Source organism: Cupressus sempervirens, chromosome 1, assembly GCF_028749045.1.
Source record: "Cupressus sempervirens isolate cs-2001-9-10 chromosome 1, ASM2874904v1, whole genome shotgun sequence".
Taxonomy (NCBI): Eukaryota; Viridiplantae; Streptophyta; class Pinopsida; order Cupressales; family Cupressaceae; genus Cupressus; species Cupressus sempervirens.
Genome location: NC_143118.1, coordinates 314,987,939 through 315,003,604, shown reverse-complemented (window position 1 = coordinate 315,003,604; position 15,666 = coordinate 314,987,939). Strand labels below are relative to the sequence as shown.

General features: G+C 33.3%; 1 protein-coding gene and 1 pseudogene across 1 annotated transcript; both read left to right on the top strand.

Moving 5' to 3' along the window:
- Window positions 1-4,577: 4,577 nt before the first annotated feature.
- Window positions 4,578-6,893, top strand: LOC149577382 (uncharacterized; annotated as a pseudogene).
- Window positions 6,894-10,771: 3,878 nt separating this feature from the next.
- On the top strand, window positions 10,772-13,080 carry LOC149577381 (uncharacterized). Its single transcript, XM_089796217.1, is given in 5 exon segments — window positions 10,772-10,928; window positions 11,022-11,060; window positions 11,146-11,594; window positions 11,701-12,195; window positions 12,724-13,080. Coding segments are annotated over 5 exon segments (1,497 nt in total).
- Window positions 13,081-15,666: the final 2,586 nt, after the last annotated feature.

Sequence of the window (15,666 nt, the reverse complement as noted above, 5' to 3'; positions counted from 1 at the left end):
TTGAAAACTTTGATATTTTTATTTTAAATATACAATTTCTCTCCAAATTTTATATATGTAACTTTTATATTTATATTTTAAATACTTTTTATTATTTTTATAATCAATAATATGTTTTTTTATTTTTATGATTAGATAAATAAATGATATACAAAAAAATCTTGTTTTATAACAAATTTTTTTCTAAGTGACCATAATTTTTATTTATTTATTTTCTATTAGTTTCATAGATCAAATAGATATAAAACTTTTAGTGTTATAAAAGATGATCTGGACTTGTGGTTAGGTACTCAAAGATTTTGGGATATCAAAGTGTCTCACTACTACAAGGAGGTCAATTCAACCACCGATTTGTTACCTAACTTGGGGGCGGGGCTATAACAAGGGTCTATGTGAAGAATAATGGTGTTCAAAATTCATAAAAAATTCAGTTCCACCATTAATGTTCTAGTTCAAAATAAAGATTATCATGAGTGATTATGGTCCCATAGCACGATTTTTGGTTGGATTATATAGTTTAATGAAATAGGTTTTTGTTTCCTAGTCTTCATTGTAATGTGAAATCATGCAACACCATATTAGATTGCATATTATAAGGAGAACTATTGTCTCATGTAGTTAACATTCTCATTTTTCAATGTGAGATTTGTGAACTCCTCGAGATAGTTTATATTAGCTTTTTCTAAATAATACTTTTAAATTGATATAATTGCATTCACATAAGGCAAGCGTTATAAAAAAAAAAAAATGCTTTATGTTATTGCAAAAATAGGGCCTACTTTGTTTGATATTATAGGTTACTTCTTTGTTAAGAATTTATTGATATTGGTATATTTGATTGTAGAAAATTTATTTTTGAAACATGTTCTACATATTTTTTGTGTCATTTGAAACATATTTACAAAAACTATCTAACTTGGCATGTATAGCTCCTAACGCTAGGCTCTACTTCCTCTTTCATGTCATCCCTCAACATGAACTTGACTTGACTATAACTAAATTGACCTTCTAAATTACTCGACATGCATTGCCTTCTAAATCACTTGGAAACCAATTAAATGCTTGGCAACATTTGTGCATGAAAAAATAGTTACACATTGTTGACTAATTGGACATTGGTTAATGCAATATATACTGCTACAATAATAAAATAAACAATGTGAGAATGTTTTGTGTTGCAAGTTCATTTTCATGATAAGTATTTTATACTACAACTCGGTAACAATAACATAATAACTGTAAGGTAACACTAATTTTTTATGAGTTCATTGAATGATATCTTTTGATGTTAATCATTAAGCTATATAGTTACTAAAATGTTTTAAAGCCCTATAAGATAACTGGATCTAATGGATTCAACCCCCCAAAGGTAAAGATTATTTAATTAATACAAAAATGGATAGGGCATAAACATGACCAATAATGTAACTTCAATTCAGAACAAATGACACGAAATGAAGCCACAAGAATTCAATTCAAACAACTAGCTAAATGAAAAAAATATATGGGAATTATTAACAACAAAAAACTAGTTAACCTATATAACAAACAAAAAAAAAAAAAAAAAACTAAGCCAATATGGGGATAAGGAAACCTTTCCTAGTATTCGTTAAGATCCTTCAAATTACAAACTGCAGAGGGTTTTTTAGACAATGAAAAAACTTTTAAAGAGGACACATTATCTTTGGCATCAACCTCCAAGATTTTATCTCTCTTTCTACATTTTTCCTTGTTTTTCTCAATCTCCAAGTGTAAGAAATTAATTCATAGGGTGGTCTTTTCAAAAATATCATTTCTATAGGTAGAAATGCCCTAGATATTTCTATTAAGACAAGAGAGATTCCCCTTCATAGCTTCTAGTGCACACACACTTTTATTTTTCCCGTCCACTATGGTAATCTGGTTCTTGACATGTTTTCTTGACTCTTTCATTTCTACCTAGTTGTTGAAATTTTTAGTGGAATCATTAGCAATTTCCATATCCTCTTATCAACCTTGCCTAGAATCTAATTCATCACTTTTTTCTTTGATTCAACTAAAACCTCCAACCTATTAATTTGATTCCTTATAATTTTGAGTTACAAATAAGTCATTTACAAATGAGATTATAACAATTATAAAACACAAAAATATCTTCCAAAATTCTCCTAAGTGTGTCCAAATCATAGAGAACCTAAATGTTTACATTAGTATCCTCTCTTGTTGGGAATTTGTTTTTACCGAGAACAAGGTCTTCAAGGTAATCTAAGTAGACTACATCAAGGGAGGGGAAATTTCTAGACCAATAATGAGAATTAGAAACAATGTTATCAAGAACACAAAATGACTTTGTGAACTAGGGTGAAATACTATATTTAGAAACCTCAATTTGGTCATCGTTAGATTTTTCTAAGCCTAGATCTTTGTATTTGGCCTTTATGAGGGTATTACCTATTGTTGACCATAGGTAGTAGCAGTACATAATAATTGGCTGGTAGATGGATTGTGGAGAAAATAGGGTTGAAACAATATATAATGAAGGATGGAGAAGTGATCACTTGCAGAGTAAGATCTAGGTATAAGTCATATTGACATAGAATGAGACAAAAGTGAAAGGGGGGATCATCCTTACTCTTTCATTTAGAAATAGATTGAGATTCAAATAGAAGTGATAGTTAAATTTGACAAACTAGAAAAAATGATTAAGATTAGGAATTATATGAGAGTAGAGTATTTTGAGTCTACCTTCCAATGTGATGAACTTGAATAGAATAATTTTCACATCCTTCCATTACCTGCAAAGCTCAAGCTAGTTCAAATCATTTTGTAACTAGATGCAACTCTCTCTCTTTATGGTTTAGAAAACTTTTGATGAATGGTTTGCAATGCCCCTTAAAATGAAAAGGCATCCCTTTACCCTCTATAATAAGTGTCATCAATGGAACAATAGTTTCTGTCAAGACAACAAATAACACTTCTCCATCACAAAGTTTTTCACAATCCCCAGATATTGCATTCTTCTAAAAAATATTTTAGGGTTCGATGCCTTCATATCATTCATGTACTTGTCAACATGGCCCTTGTCAATGACTTTATACACCTTCAAATTACTCTTAAAATCTTTTTAGGATAAAATTATATTTGATCTAGCTCTCCACCCATGTTGTTGATAAAGAAAGGGTAAATCGGGGAAATAATAGGTGAAATGAGAATCGGGAGCTAAGATAAAATTAAAATATTAAATCTCAATCTCAAAGTAAAGTATTGTAGTTTTTGCATCGTCATTAACTTGACCATGAGTATCATTATTGCCAAGCTTGGTAGTATCTTTGGAAATTTCCACATGAACCACATTGGGAATATCTTTGAACCTATTTAAACATATGAATACTTTTATGAAATGACCCATAGCTACAAGCCTATTAACGATGTCACTTGCCTCCCTAAAGATGTGTCGACATTTGTAACCATCTAATATAGAAAGGAGATATTTAATTTTGTCAATGATTCAAACTATTTCCCATCTTATTGTATTTTTCTCTACTAGTAACACAATGGCATTTATTTCATCACTCGACTATTAATTTTGTATAATGCCATTTGATTGCCAACTCCATTTAATGATAAGTTACGTACACTTTAGCCAAGTAGGAATCCTATGAGGCAAGGTTAACAAAATAGCCACCATCATGTCACCCAACATGTCTGAGATAAGATCACCAGCTCTTTCTTGACCCTAATTATCAAGTGATGAGTTGTCAAAGTTTAGTTTGACCCAACTAGGGATCTGGGGGGACCACTTAACTAGGTTTCTTACTCTTATAATGTGTCCAATCCTTAGAAAGAGGGCTCTTATGAGTAATATGCTAAATATTGTTTATAATTTCATTTATGTTATTTATTTTCAAATGAATAAAAGTTTTCTCTTAAAGCCAACATTATTCCTAAAAACTTGACTCTTAATAGATTTGCAAATTATAAGGAATTTATACATCTCCTTTAGTCATAAATGTTTATAGCTACCTTATTATTTGTATGTATTTCTTCACCAAAGAAAAATTCTATTATTATTATTATTATAATATATAATGTGTAGATCTAAAAGCATTTAAGTTGAATTGTTTAGTGTTAAGAAATGATTTATTGGATTGGTAATAACTTGTGATGAAGACATTCCACATTCTCTCAAACATGAGTATGTTGATTATTACACCTGATTATCCTCCTTTATATTAAAGGGCTTATTTTTGTAATGATGTATGCGACCAATAGACCAAAAGTTTTCCAATTTATATTCCAGATGTCTCACAGACAAAATGCGCACCCGAACGCAATTGCTAGTTTCATACACGGTGGCAATATTGAACGACAATGGGTGTTAATGTAAGAATCTACTCTAATGGAGGAGAATGACGTCATAGGGTAGCATAATATATCCTGTCAAATTGAGCTTATTGGCAAGCACGGGGATATAAATTGGCAACATAGATCCAGTAATGTGAATTCACTGTACCCAGCTACGCGCTAAGGAAGCTGTATTATCTATAAAGAAAAGATTAAGCAGTCCTCAGGGTTAACGTCACTAAATTCTTCGAAAAATGGATACCATATCGACCTTCTTCGATGCTTATGAAAGGGGTAATGCAGTCGCTGCAAGAAAGCTGCTCGGACAGCTTGAGCTGTCAAGCTTAATTCAAAAGAAAACCTTGGAAGGAAGAACATGTTTCCATATGGCGGTAGCTGCAGGGGATCAAGGTTTTCATGTCTTAAAATCCACTCTTCTTTTAGTTAGAAGCCTATTCTTCTCTTATTTCTCTTGTTTAACTACTCTTATCTTATAAAACGCAGATTTGTTGCGGGATTTGGCAAAAAGGCTACGAGATTCGGGTCATTCTCTTCCTAAACTCATTTTCTATAATTCGCAAAGCTATGCCTTATTTGTTTGTCCTTCTTAATTGCGTGATTCATGCAGGTTTGATCAACATAATAGAAAAGGCCGATGAAAAAGGAGACACGGCTTTACATTTAGCTGTGAGAAAAAATTGCGTGGAGCTAATTAAACAATTGGTAGATTTGAATGCCAATTTGTGTGAGTATACAAATAATGAAGGAGAAACTCCACTAAAATTGGCAGTAAGCCTGGTATCCAGAGAACCTGTAGAGTTTTTAATAACTCGCATCAAATGCCCTTCACTACATTGTGGAGCTTAACCAAGTCAAGCTTGTGGAACATTTAATTAAGAAAACGGTAAAGTTGTCAGCGCTTATCAATCAGCATTACTGCCCTCCAACAAATCCACGTCCAGAAAATGAGGGTAATGGTGCTACAATTCCCTGCCATCTCACGGAAAGTGACCAGCTAGTTGTTCAGCGAGGGGACACTCCTTTGTACATTGCTGCAAGGAACAAATATGAGAGCGTAAGAAACTTTTGGGGTCTTAATGCCCACCAATCTTCACTTTTTAAGGATACTTTTGATTTGAATGGATCTAATTGACATTCTGTTGTTTTCCTTTGTGGATTAGATGGGGAATTTACTGGTAAAAGTGCCCCGGGTGAACAAGCTTGCGCGGAACAGTGAGGAGTAGACACCATTTGAGATTGCAAGAGAAGTCACCGAGTACCATGAATCATTCAGGATTATTAAAAAGGTGGGAGATTTTAGAGGGAAGCAGAAGCATTTCATGTACTGTGTACCACAGGTGAACCTTAAAAAGTACAACAATGCGAGGTCAATGGTAAACAAAGCCTACGAAGAGAGACACAATGCAGAGCTCGTTGTGGCGGCACTTTTCGCCACCATGACATATGCCGCTGCTTTCACAGTCCCTGGTGGTTTTCAGTCCGGTGATCAGGCTGGTGTTAAAGAGGATCTTGGGAGCCCTCTTCTTATATCCTTCACTTCGTTTAAGCTCTTCATTATTTTCGACTGCATAACCTTCTTTCTCTCCCTCTTTGTTTGTATCATGTGGGAGATGAGCCCTCAGCTTACAATAGAGAACGAGATGAACAAGATGTTGTTCATGACCATCAACAGTTTAGTGGTTTGCTATAGCTTTGCATTCACCACATACGGTTTTATGTCTACGGTCCGTTTGGTTCATGGATTTTAGAAAACCTGGATTTCTACAAATCTTGGTTTAGCAAAATCAAGGTTTTCTATATCTTCATTCTAATTTTTGAGATTTTACTGAAACCATTTGTTTCACTCGAAAGATGCGTGTGAAGACATATAAAGGCAAATTTCAGAAAATAGTCCAATCTATTGTTTTTACACTCCTTAAAAAACAAAACCAGGTTTTGATTTTCAATTCCTATCTCTTTTTAGGAAGTTGGAAAACCTGATTTTGAGGCAAAATTGGAAGTCCTGTATACTAATTCCATTTTGCAAATTTTGAAACAAACACACAAATTTTCAAATCCAGGTTTTGAAAAAGCCAATTCCTGTCATCTTCATTATTTTTGACTGCATAGCCTTCTTTCTCTCCCTCTTTGTTTGTATCATGTGGGAGATGAGCTCTCAGCTTATGACAGAGAACAAGATGTTGTTCATGACCATCAATAGTTTAGTTGTTTGCTTCAGCTTTGCATTCACCGCATACGGGTTTATGTCCGCGGTCTATACGATGATGGCTAGTAAGTTAAAGACCTTCTCTTGGGTTATTTTTGGAAGTCTCATTGGCATTACTTTGTCTGGGGTTCTCGCATTTGTGCATCAATCGATACACTTTGTAGTGAAGCGGGCAAGATTTCATCGGCTCCTCAGTGTATCTCTTATACTGGATGAAATTGCTCAAAATGTATGGTAGCTAGTAGAATAGTGTGGGCTTCTCAACAGTCTCCATTCTGCTGATGAAGTTATTCATGATTTTATCTCTGGGCATTGCAAGTTTAGTGGATTGCAATTCATATAATTGCATTCACATAAGACAAGTGTTATAATTAAAAAAAAATGCTTTATGTTATTGCAAAAATAGGGCCTACTTTGTTTGATATTATAGGTTACTTCTTTGTTAAGAATTTATTGATATTGGTATATTTGATTGTAGAAAATTTATTTTTGAAACATGTTCTACATATTTTTTGTGTCATTTCAAACATATTTACAAAAACTATCTAACTTGGCATGTATAGCTCCTGATGCTAGGCTCTACTTCTTCTTTCATGTCAACCCTCAGCATGAACTTGACTTGACTATAACTAAATTGAGCTTCTAAATTAATCGACATGCATTGCCTTCTAAATCACTTGAAAACCATTTAAATGCTTGGCAACATTTGTGCACTTGTGCATGAAAAAATAGTTACACATGGTTTTCTAATTGGACATTGGTTAAAGCAATATATACTGCTATAATAATAAAATAAACAATGTGAGAATGTTTTATGTGTTGCAGGTTCATCTTCATGATAAGTATTTTATACTACAACTCGCTAACAATAACATAATAACTGTAAGGTAACACTAATTTTTTATGATTTCATTGCATGATATCTTTTGATGTTAACCATTAAGCTATATAGTTACTAAAATGTTTTAAAGCCCTATAAGATAACTGGATATAATGGATTCACCCCCCCAAAGGTAAAGATTATTTAATTAATACAAAAATGGATAGGGCATAAACATGACAAATAATGTAACTTCAATTCAGAACAAATGACACGAAATGAAGTCACAAGAATTCAATTCAAACAACTAGCTAAATGAAAAAAATATGTTGGAATTATTAACAACAAAAAACTAGTTAACCTACATAACAAACAAAAAAAAAAAAAAAAAACTAAGCCAATATGGGGATAAGGAAACCTTTCCTAGTATTCATTAAGATCCTTCAAATTATAAACTATAGAGGCTTTTTTAGACAATGAAAAAACTTTAAAAGAGCACACATCATCTTTGGCATCAACCTCCAAGATTTTATCTCTCTTTCTACATTTTACCTTGTATTTCTCAATCTCCAAGTGTAAGAAATTAATTCATAGGGTGGTCTTTTCAAAAATATCATTTCTTTAGGTAGAAATTCCCTAGATATTTCTATTGAGACAAGAGAGATTCCCCTTCATAGCTTCTAGTGCACACACACTTTTATTTTTCTCGTCCACTATGGTAATCTGGTTCTTGACATGTTTTCTTGACTCTTTCATTTCTACCTAGTTGTTGAAATTTTTAGTGGAATCATTAGCAATTTCCCTATCCTCTTATCAACCTTGCCTAGAATCTAATTCTTCACTTTTTTCTTTGCTTCAACTAAAACCTCCAACCTATTAATTTGATTCCTTATAATTTTGAGTTACAAATAAGCCATTTACAAATGAGATTATAACAATTATAAAACACAAAAATATCTTCCAAAATTCTCCTAAGTGTGTCCAAATCATAGAGAACCTAAATGTTTACATTAGTATCCTCTCTAGTTGGGAATTTGTTTTTACCGAGAACAAGGTCTTCAAGGTAATCTAAGTAGACTACATCAAGGGAGGGGAAATTTCTAGACCAATAATGAGAATTAGAAACAATGTTATCAAGAACACAAAATGACTTTGTGAACTAGGGTGAAATACTATATTTAGAAACCTCAATTTGGTCATCGTTAGATTTTTCTAAGCCTAGATCTTTGTATTTGGCCTTTATGAGGGTATTACCTATTGTTGACCATAGGTAGTAGCAGTACATAATAATTGGCCGGTAGATGGATTGTGGAGAAAATAGGGTTGAAACAATATATAATGAAGGATGGAGAAGTGATCACTTGCAGAGTAAGATCTAGGTATAAGTCATATTGACATAGAATGAGACAAAAGTGAAAGGGGGGATCATCCTTACTCTTACATTTAGAAATAGATTGAGATTCAAATAGAAGTGAAAGTTAAATTTGACAAACTAGAAAAAATGATTAAGATTAGGAATTATATGAGAGTAGAGTATTTTGAGTCTACCTTCCAATGTGATGAACTTGAATAGAATAATTTTCATATCCTTCCATTACCTGCATAGCTCAAGCTAGTTCAAATCATTTTGTAACTAGACGCAACTCTCTCTCTTTATGGTTTAGAAAACTTTTGATGAATGGTTTGCAATGCCCCTTAAAATGAAAAGGCATCCCTTTACCCTCTATAATAAGTGTCATCAATGGAACAATAGTTTCTATCAAGACAACAAATAACACTTCTCCATCACAAAGTTTTTCAAAATCCCCAGATATTGCATTCTTCTAAAAAATATTTTAGGGTTCGATGCCTTCATATCATTCATGTACTTGTCAACATGGCCCTTATCAATGACTTTATACACCTTCCAATTACTCTTACAATCTTTTTAGGATAAAATTTTATTTGATCTAGCTCTCCACCCATGTTGTTAATAAAGAAAGGGTAAATCGAGGAAATAATAGGTGAAATGAGAATCGGGAGCTAAGATAAAATTAAAATATTAAATCTCAATCTCAAAGTAAAGTATTGTAGTTTTTGCATCGTCATTAACTTGACCATGAGTATCATTATTGCCAAGCTTGGTAGTATCTTTGGAAATTTCCACATGAACCACATTGGGAATATCTTTGAACCTATTTAAACATATGAATACTTTTATGAAATGACCCATAGCTACAAGCCTATTAACGATGTCACTTGCCTCCCTAAAGATGTGTCGACATTTGTAACCATCTAATATAGAAAGGAGATATTTAATTTTGTCAATGATTCAAACTATTTCCCATCTTATTGTATTTTTCTCTACTAGTAACACAATGGCATTTATTTCATCACTCGACTATTAATTTTGTATAATGCCATTTGATTGCCAACTCCATTTAATGATAAGTTACATACACTTTAGCCAAGTAGGAATCCTATGAGGCAAGGTTAACAAAATAGCCACCATCATGTCACCCAACATGTCTGAGATAAGATCACCAACTCTTTCTTGACCCTAATTATCAAGTGATGAGTTGTCAAAGTTTAGTTTGACCCAACTAGGGATCTAGGGGGACCACTTAACTAGGTTTCTTACTCTTATAATGTGTCCAATCCTTAGAAAGAGGGCTCTTATGAGTAATATGGTAAATATTGTTTATAATTTCCTTTATGTTATTTATTTTCAAATGAATAAAAGTTTTCTCTTAAAGCCAACATTATTCCTAAAAACTTGACTCTTAATAGATTTGCAAATTATAAGGAATTTATACATCTCCTTTAGTCATAAATGTTTATAGCTACCTTATTATTTGTATGTATTTCTTCACCAAAGAAAAATTCTATTATTATTATTATTATAATATATAATGTGTAGATCTAAAAGCATTTAAGTTGAATTGTTTAGTGTTAAGAAATGATTTATTGGATTGGTAATAACTTGTGATGAAGACATTCCACATTCTCTCAAACATGAGTATGTTGATTATTACACCTGATTATCCTCCTTTATATTAAAGGGCTTATTTTTGTAATGATGTATGCGACCAATAGACCAAAAGTTTTCCAATTTATATTCCAGATGTCTCACAGACAAAATGCGCACCCGACCGCAATTGCTAGTTTCATACACGGTGGCAATATTGAACGACAATGGGTGTTAATGGAAGAATCTACTCTAATGGAAGAGAATGACGTCATAGGGTAGCATAATATATCCTATCAAATTGAGCTTATTGGCAAGCACGGGGATATAAATTGGCAACATAGATCCAGTAATGTGAATTCACTGTACCCAGCTACGAGCTAAGGAAGCTGTATTATCTATAAAGAAAAGATTAAGCAGTCCTCAGGGTTAACGTCACTAAATTCTTCGAAAAATGGATACCATATCGACCTTATTCGATGCTTATGAAAGGGGTAATGCAGTCGCTGCAAGAAAGCTGCTCGGACAGCTTGAGCTGTCAAGCTTAATTCAAAAGAAAACCTTGGAAGGAAGAACATGTTTCCATATGGCGGTAGCTGCAGGGGATCAAGGTTTTCATGTCTTAAAATCCACTCTTCTTTTAGTTAGAATCCTATTCTTCTCTTATTTCTCTTGTTTAACTACTCTTATCTTATAAAACGCAGATTTGTTGCGGGATTTGGCAAAAAGGCTACGAGATTCGGGTCATTCTCTTCCTAAACTCATTTTCTATAATTCGCAAAGCTATGCCTTATTTGTTTGTCCTTCTTAATTGCGTGATTCATGCAGGTCTGATCAACATAATAGAAAAGGCCGATGAAAAAGGAGACACGGCTTTACATTTAGCTGTGAGAAAAAATTGCGTGGAGCTAATTAAACAATTGGTAGATTTGAATGCCAATTTGTGTGAGTATACAAATAATGAAGGAGAAACTCCACTAAAATTGGCAGTAAGCCTGGTATCCAGAGAACCTGTAGAGTTTTTAATGACTCGTACATCAAATGCCCTTCACTACATTGTGGAGCTTAACCAAGTCAAGCTTGTGGAACATTTAATTAAGAAAACGGTAAAGTTGTCAGCACTTATCAATCAGCATTACTGCCCTCCAACAAATCCACGTCCAGAAAATGAAGGTAATGGTGCTACAATTCCCCGCCATCTCACGGAAAGTGACCAGCTAGTTGTTCAGCGAGGGGACACTCCTTTGTACATTGCTGCAAGGAACAAATATGAGAGCGTAAGAAACTTTTGGGGTCTTAATGCCCACCAATCTTCACTTTTTAAGGATACTTTTGATTTGAATGGATCTAATTGACATTCTATTGTTTTCCTTTGTGGATTAGATGGTGAATTTACTGGTAAAAGTGCCCAGGGTGAACAAGCTTGCGCGGAACAGTGAGGAGAAGACACCATTTGAGATTGCAAGAGAAGTCACCGAGTACCATGAATCATTCAGGATTATTAAAAAGGTGGGAGATTTTAGAGGGAAGCAGAAGCATTTCATGTACTGTGTACCACAGGTGAACCTTAAAAAGTACAACAATGCGAGGTCAATGGTAAACAAAGCCTACGAAGAGAGACACAATGCAGAGCTCGTTGTGGCGGCACTTTTCGCCACCATGACATATGCCGCTGCTTTCACAGTCCCTGGTGGTTTTCAGTCTGGTGATCAGGCTGGTGTTAAAGAGGATCTTGGGAGCCCTCTTCTTATATCCTTCACTTCGTTTAAGCTCTTCATTATTTTCGACTGCATAACCTTCTTTCTCTCCCTCTTTGTTTGTATCCTGTGGGAGATGAGCCCTCAGCTTACAATAGAGAACAAGATGTTGTTCATGACCATCAACAGTTTAGTGGTTTGCTATAGCTTTGCATTCACCGCATACGGTTTTATGTCTACGGTCCGTTTGGTTCATGGATTTTAGAAAACCTGGATTTCTACAAATCTTGGTTTAGCCAAATCAAGGTTTTGTATATCTTCATTCTGATTTTTGAGATTTTACTGAAACCATTTGTTTCACTCGAAAGATGCGTGTGAAGACATATAAAGGCAAATTTCAGAAAATAGTCCAATCTATTGTTTTTACACTCCTTAAAAAACAAAACCAGGTTTTGATTTTCAATTCCTATCTCTTTTTAGGAAGTTGGAAAACCTGATTTTGAGGCAAAATTGGAAGTCCTGTATACTAATTCCATTTTGCAAATTTTGAAACAAACACACAAATTTTCAAATCCAGGTTTTGAAAAAGCCAATTCCTGTCATCTTCATTATTTTCGACTGCATAGCCTTCTTTCTCTCCCTCTTTGTTTGTATCATGTGGGAGATGAGCTCTCAGCTTATGACAGAGAACAAGATGTTGTTCATGAACATCAACAGTTTAGTTGTTTGCTTCAGCTTTGCATTCACCGCATACGGGTTTATGTTCGCGGTCTATACGATGATGGCTCGTAAGGTAAAGACCTTCTCTTGGGTTATTTTTGGAAGTCTCATTGCCATTACTTTGTCTGGGGTTCTCGCATTTGTGCATCAATCGATACACTTTGTAGTGAAGTGGGCAAGATTTCATCGGCTCCTCAGTGTATCTCTTATACTGGATGAAATTGCTCAAAACGTATGGTAGCTAGTAGAATAGTGTGGGCTTCTCAATGGTCTCCATTCTGCTGATGAAGTTATTCATGATTTTATCTCTGGGCATTGCAAGTTTAGTGGATTGCAATTCATATAATTGCATTCACATAAGACAAGTGTTATAATTAAAAAAAAATGCTTTATGTTATTGCAAAAATAGGGCCTACTTTGTTTGATATTATAGGTTACTTCTTTGTTAAGAATTTATTGATATTGGTATATTTGATTGTAGAAAATTTATTTTTGAAACATTTTCTACATATTTTTTGTGTCATTTCAAACATATTTACAAAAACTATCTAACTTGGCATGTATAGCTCCTGATGCTAGGCTCTACTTCTTCTTTCATGTCATCCCTCAGCATAAACTTGACTTGACTAAAACTAAATTGAGCTTCTAAATTAATCGACATGCATTGCCTTCTAAATCACTTGAAAACCATTTAAATGCTTGGCAACATTTGTGCACTTGTACATGAAAAAATAGTTACACATGGTTTTCTAATTGGACATTGGTTAATGCAATATATACTGCTACAATAATAAAATAAACAATGTGAGAATGTTTTATGTGTTGCAAGTTCATCTTCATGATAAGTATTTTATACTACAACTCGCTAACAATAACATAATAACTGTAAGGTAACACTAATTTTTTATGAGTTCATTGCATGATATCTTTTGATGTTAATCATTAAGCTATATAGTTACTAAAATGTTTTAAAGCCCTATAAGATAATTGGATCTAATGGATTCACCCCCCCAAAGGTAAAGATTATTTAATTAATACAAAAATGGATAGGGTATAAACATGACCAATAATGTAACTTCAATTCAGAACAAATGACACGAAATGAAGTCACAAGAATTCAATTCAAACAACTAGCTAAATGAAAAAAATATGTTGGAATTATTAACAACAAAAAACTAGTTAACCTACATAACAAACAAAAAAAAACAAAAAAAACTAAGCCAATATGGGGATAAGGAAACCTTTCCTAGTATTCATTAAGATCCTTCAAATTATAAACTATAGAGGCTTTTTTAGACAATGAAAAAACTTTAAAAGAGGACACATCATCTTTGGCATCAACCTCCAAGATTTTATCTCTCTTTCTACATTTTACCTTGTATTTCTCAATCTCCAAGTGTAAGAAATTAATTCATAGGGTGGTCTTTTCAAAAATATCATTTCTTTAGGTAGAAATTCCCTAGATATTTCTATTGAGACAAGAGAGATTCCCCTTCATAGCTTCTAGTGCACACACACTTTTATTTTTCTCGTCCACTATGGTAATCTGGTTCTTGACATGTTTTCTTGACTCTTTCATTTCTACCTAGTTGTTGAAATTTTTAGTGGAATCATTAGAAATTTCCCTATCCTCTTATCAACCTTGCCTAGAATCTAATTCTTCACTTTTTTCTTTGCTTCAACTAAAACCTCCAACCTATTAATTTGATTCCTTATAATTTTGAGTTACAAATAAGCCATTTACAAATGAGATTATAACAATTATAAAACACAAAAATATCTTCCAAAATTCTCCTAAGTGTGTCCAAATCATAGAGAACCTAAATGTTTACATTAGTATCCTCTCTAGTTGGGAATTTGTTTTTACAGACAACAAGGTCTTCAAGGTAATCTAAGTAGACTACATCAAGGGAGGGGAAATTTCTGGACCAATAATGAGAATTAGAAACAATGTTATCAAGAACACAAAATGACTTTGTGAACTAGGGTGAAATACTATATTTAGAAACCTCAACTTGGTCATCATTAGATTTTTCTAAGCCTAGATCTTTGTATTTGGCCTTTATGAGGGTATTTCCTATTGTTGACCATAGGTAGTAGCAGTACATAATAATTGGCCGGTAGATGGATTGTGGAGAAAATAGGGTTGAAACAATATATAATGTAGGATGGAGAAGTGATCACTTGCAGAGTAAGATCTAGGTATAAGTCATATTGACATAGAATGAGACAACAGTAAATGGGGGATCATCCTTACTCTTACATTTAGAAATAGATTGAGATTCAAATAGAAGTGAAAGTTAAATTTGACAAACTAGAAAAAATGATTAAGATTAGGAATTATATGAGAGTAGAGTATTTTGAGTCTACCTTCCAATGTGATGAACTTGAATAGAATAATTTTCACATCCTTCCATTACCTGCATAGCTCAAGCTAGTTCAAATCATTTTGTAACTAGACACAACTCTCTCTCTTTATGGTTTAGAAAACTTTTGATGAATGGTTTGAAATGCCCCTTAAAATGAAAAGGCATCCCTTTACCCTCATTAATAAGTGTCATCAATGGAACAATAGTTTCTGTCAAGACAACAAATAACACTTCTCCATCACAAAGTTTTTCACAATCCCCAAATATTGCATTCTTTTAAAAAATATTTTAGGGTTCGATGGCTTCATATCATTCATGTACTTGTCAACATGGCCCTTATCAATGACTTTATACACCTTCCAATTACTCTTAAAATCTTTTTAGGATAAAATTCGATTTGATCTAGCTCTCCACCCATGTTGTTAATAAAGAAAGGGTAAATCGAGGAAATAATAGGTGAAATGAGAATCGGGAGCTAAGATAAAATTAAAATATTAAATCTCAATCTCAAAGTAAAGTATTGAAGTTTTTGCATCGTCATTAACTTGTCCATGAGTATCATT